Source organism: Salvelinus fontinalis, chromosome 7, assembly GCF_029448725.1.
Source record: "Salvelinus fontinalis isolate EN_2023a chromosome 7, ASM2944872v1, whole genome shotgun sequence".
In the NCBI taxonomy this organism is placed as follows: Eukaryota; Metazoa; Chordata; class Actinopteri; order Salmoniformes; family Salmonidae; genus Salvelinus; species Salvelinus fontinalis.
The window spans coordinates 15,869,707-15,874,706 of NC_074671.1; the positions used below are offsets into that span (position 1 = coordinate 15,869,707).

Here is a 5,000-nt window from a genome sequence, read left to right on the forward strand (position 1 = left end):
TATGAGACAGGTACTAAGGAGAGAGGTATGAGACAGGTACTAAGGAGTGAGGTATGAGACAGGTACTAAGGAGAGGTATGAGACAGGTACTAAGGAGAGGTATGAGACAGGTACTGAGGAGAGGTGTGAGACAGGTACTAAGGAGCGGTATGAGACAGGTACTAAGGAGAGGTATGAGACAGGTACTAAGGAGAGGTGTGAGACAGGTACTAAGGAGAGGTATGAGAGAGGTACTAAGGAGAGAGTTGTGAGACAGGTACTAAGGAGAGGTATGAGACAGGTACTAAGGAGAGAGGTATGAGACAGGTACTAAGGAGAGGTGTGAGACAGGTACTAAGGAGAGGTGTGAGACAGGTACTAAGGAGAGAGTTGTGAGACAGGTACTAAGGAGAGGTATGAGACAGGTACTAAGGAGAGAGGTATGAGACAGGTACTAAGGAGAGGTGTGAGACAGGTACTAAGGAGAGGTGTGAGACAGGTACTAAGGAGAGAGGTATTAGACAGGTACTAAGGAGAGAGGTATGAGACAGGTACTAAGGAGAGGTGTGAGACAGGTACTAATGAGAGGTGTGAGACAGGTACTACGGAGAGGTGTGAGACAGGTACTAAGGAGAGGTGTGAGACAGGTACTAAGGAGAGATGTGAGAGGTACTAAGGAGAGGTGTGAGACAGGTACTAAGGAGAGGTGTGAGACAGGTACTAAGGAGAGAGGTATGAGACAGGTACTAAGGAGAGGTGTGAGACAGGTACTAAGGAGAGGTATGAGACAGGTACTAAGGAGAGGTGTGAGACAGGCACTAAGGAGAGGTGTGAGACAGGCACTAAGGAGAGGTGTGAGACAGGTACTAAGGAGAGGTGTGAGACAGGTACTCAGGAGAGGTGTGAGACAGGTACTGGGGAGAGAGGCGTGAGACAGGTACTAAGGAGAGGTGTGAGACAGGCACTAAGGAGCGGTGTGAGACAGGTACTAAGGAGAGAGGCGTGAGACAGGTACTAAGGAGAGGTGTGAGACAGGTACTGAGGAGAGAGGTGTGAGACAGGTACTAAGCGTGTGATCAGAGGGAACCTACAGAACAGTTTGAGTGACCCCTCTGATAGCAGAACAGAGGAGAGAACCCGAGAGAATATTGAATTAGAACAAGAGAGGACGTTAGAATCAGAGACAGAGAACCAGAGAGAGAGAGAGAACTCAGGCAGTATAGAAAAGTGGTAGTTCAGAATACTCCAATCAGAATCAACTCCAGTGAGCAAGGGAGGCAGATCACTAGTGTACACACCAGGAGATCCTTATACAACTATAGAGGTACACTTCTTAAATCTCTCTTTGATACATGCGGCACACAGCTCAAAGACACACACACACACCGACACACACACACGCACGCACGCACGCACTTACGCAGTTACGCACTTACGCACACACACACACACACACACACACACACACACACACACACACACACACACACACACACACACACACACACACACACACACACACACACACACACACACACACACACACACACACACACACACACACACACACACACACAGCCTTACCTGCCAGGCCGGAGTTAAAGATGACAGTGGGTGATCCACCACAGCCGGGGAGTGGAGGGGCGCATGGGGGAGGAGGGGGAGGCAGAGGACCCGAGGACTCCATGGAACATAAGGGGGGAGGAGGGGGTGGTGGGGGAGGAGGAGGAGGAGTAGGAGCAGGGTAGGGTCCGTTTGACACTACAGAGGTAGAAGAGAGAAGACAGAGAATTAACCAACCAGGAGAGAGAAGACAGAGAATTAACCAACCAAGAGAGAGAAGGCCGATTACAACTATTACATCAATTACATTAACAACTGAGCGATATGATAGGTCAGAACTAACACTCACTGTTCCCTGGCATCCCTGGCATTGGTGGAGGGGGCGGGGGAGGGGGAGGGGCTGGCATCATCCCTAGTCCCGCCCCTGACAAGCCATAGCCCACTGTCTCCGGACTGGGGGAGAGGGTCATGCCGAGGGTCAGAGAGATGGAGGACAAGTCACCCACCCCTCCGTCCCCCTCGCCCCTCGCAGGGTGTAAGGTGCCCCCTCCCTGTACCACCAAGGTGCCCCCTCCACCCTCCTGAGCATGGCGCTCCAGTCGACTCTGCCTGCGGATGGTCTGGTCCTTCTCACGCACGATCCTCCGCAGGGTGTGCACCTGGTTGTTAGCACTAGCATACACATCCTGGAATAGGATAGAGTTAGCCTAGCTTTAGCATGCATAGAGAGAAGGTGCTAGAGTTAGCCTAGCACCAAATGGCTGAGCGTTGCTAGTGATAGCCTAGCCTAGCACCAAATGGCTGAGCGTTGCTAGCGAGAGTCTAGCCTAGCACCAAATGGCTGAGCGTTCTAGCGATAGCCTAGCCTAGCACCAAATGGCTGAGTGTTGCTAGTGATAGCCTTGCACCAAATGGCTGAGTGTTGCTTGCGATAGCCTAGGCTAGCACCAAATGGATGAGTGTTGCAAGCGATAGCATAGCCTAGCACCAAATGGCCGAGTGTTGCTAGCGATAGCCTAGCCTAGCATCTGCCTCACCCGTATGGTGTCCAGCTCCTTGTTGGTTTGCATCAGCTGTTTCTCCAGCTCTACTATCTTGGCCATGGCCTCGTTCTCTGTGTCCAGGAGCCTCTCCGTCATCTGCAAGGAAACATAAACGTCTACTCAGCAGTCTGTATGTGTGTGTGTGTGTGTGTGTGTGTGTGTGTGTGTGTGTGTGTGTGTGTGTGTGCGTGCGTGCGTGCGTGCGTGCGTGTGTGTGTGTGTGTGTGTGTGCCTGCACATATATGCGTGTCAGAGGAGGCTGGTGATGGCAGGACGGCTCATGGTAATGTCAGGAACAGAATTAATGGAATTATATGCTATCAAACACATGATACCATTCCATTCGTTCGTTCCAGCCATTACCATGAGCCTGTCCTCCAACTGTCCTCCAATTGTGTGTGTCAGAGTCGGTCCGATTGTGTGTGTGTGTCCTTACGTGGGTCATATTCTCCTCCAGCTCCTCTACCCTCTCCAGCGCGGCGGTCTTGGTCTCTGCGTCCTCCAGCAGCGTTCCCACGTCAAACACGTTGTCCAGGTAGGCCTGGATCTGCACCTGCAGCCGATCACTCTCTGTGTGCTTCAACCTCTGGAAGTGGGAGAGGAGAATGTGTTCATTCAGTGTGTGTGTGTGTGTGTGTGTGTGTGTGTGTGTGTGTGTGTGTGTGTGTGTGTGTGTGTGTGTGTGTGTATTCTCACTTCTAGGTAATCGTCCAGATTGAGTTTGGTGAAGTCATACTGAAGATGCACTCTGAAGTTCATGTCCTCAACAGAATGTACCACAATGTTTATGAACTGCATACAGGCCACCTGCAAACAGAGGACAACACACCCACTTCTGAACACTCTCATCACACACACATCTAAGATACACACATATCTGACATTGCAGCCACCACAACCAAGGCTAAGCATCAGCAGGCATCATCCACGCCTCAGTGAGTGTGTGAGTGTGTGAGAGTCATACCATGAAGTCAATGTTGTCATCCTCGTTCTTAAAATGTTCCATCAGCTTCTCAAACCTCAGGGTCTCTGAGCACACCTGAGATAACGAGGGGAGATTGATTAGAACACACACACACACACACACACACACACACACACACACACACACACACACACACACCACACACACACACACAAACAGACACACACACACAAACACAAACACACAAACACACACACACACACAAACAGACACACACACACAAACACAAACACACACACACACACACACAAACAGACACACACACACACACACACACACACACACACACATACACAGATACACACAGATACACAACTTACTGTTTTAAAGTTGTCGAAAGCAGACAGGATTATTTCATGACCTCCTCTGACCAAACACACAGCAGCCAGCAGCTCCAATACCAGAGCCTTAGTCCTGAAGAGAGAGAGGGAGGGGGGTGAGAGAGAGAGAGAGAGAGAGGGGGAGAGAGAGAGAGAGGGGGAGAGATAGATAGAGAGAGAGGGGGGAGAGAGAGAGAGAGAGAGAGAGAGAGAGAGAGAGAGAGAGAGAGAGAGAGAGAGAGAGAGAGAGAGAGAGAGAGAGAGAGAGAGAGAGAGAGAGAGAGAGAGAGAGAGAGGGAGAGGGGGGGGGGGAGAGAGAGAGAGACCGAGTCTTTAGATGGATTTCAGAGGTTCTATCTAGTTACCCTTCTCTGTTACAAGGGAGTCCTAGCCAAAATGCATCATCACAATGCAAGAAAATACAAGGTCTCGTTCCCTCTAAAGCAGTGGTTCCCAACCTTTTTCGGTTTCTGTACCACCAACTGATTTTTACCAGGGCCTATGGTCTCACAAGTATTCTCAAGTACCCCCTGTAGATAGGCCAAGTACCCCCAGAGGTCCTAGTACCCCTGGTTGGGAACCATTGCTCTAAACGTTTCTTCCTTCTTAATGCAGACACAGAGAGAGGTGTTTACTGCCTACTGACCTTGGGTTTCTGTTGTTGAGGCTCAGAGCGATCTCATTCACAGCATGAGGATGGGACATGACCATGTTAAAGCCATACTACAGACAGAGGGAGGGGAACATAACAAATCATATATCAATCACTGCTATCCAAAATAACCACGAGGATGAGGGGAAGAAAGGGTGGTAACCAGGATGAGAGAAAGAGAAGGAAAGAGAGAGAGAGGGGGAGAGATAGGAGGGATTAAAAGAGAGAGAGAGATAGGAGGGGTTAAAAGAGAAAGAGATAGGAGGGGTTAAGAGAGAGAGAGGGAGAGATAGGAGGGGTTAAGAGAGACAGTGGGAGAGATAGGAGGGGTTAAGAGAGAGAGTGGGAGAGATAGGAGGGGTTAAGAGAGAGAGTGAGAGAGATAGGAGGGTCTAAGAGAGAGAGAGGGAGAAGGAGATAGAGGTAGGGAGGAGGAGGAGAGAAAGGGAGGAGGAGAG

The 5,000-nt window shown here is 50.3% G+C and overlaps 1 protein-coding gene across 3 annotated transcripts in view; it reads right to left on the reverse strand.

Annotated features, from left to right (window-relative positions):
• The window catches only part of LOC129859061 (formin-like protein 2), a gene marked incomplete at its 3' end in the record, with an annotated part of 24,355 nt that overhangs the window by 13,307 nt on the left and 6,048 nt on the right, over positions 1-5,000 (reverse strand). Inside the window, 9 exon segments of one of the 3 annotated variants that reach the window (XM_055928409.1) lie at positions 1,071-1,091; positions 1,564-1,740; positions 1,892-2,228; positions 2,580-2,681; positions 3,022-3,171; positions 3,282-3,392; positions 3,550-3,624; positions 3,891-3,984; positions 4,537-4,613. In XM_055928409.1, coding sequence (XP_055784384.1) covers positions 1,071-1,091; positions 1,564-1,740; positions 1,892-2,228; positions 2,580-2,681; positions 3,022-3,171; positions 3,282-3,392; positions 3,550-3,624; positions 3,891-3,984; positions 4,537-4,613 — 1,144 coding nt within the window. 3 annotated transcript variants of the gene reach the window in all.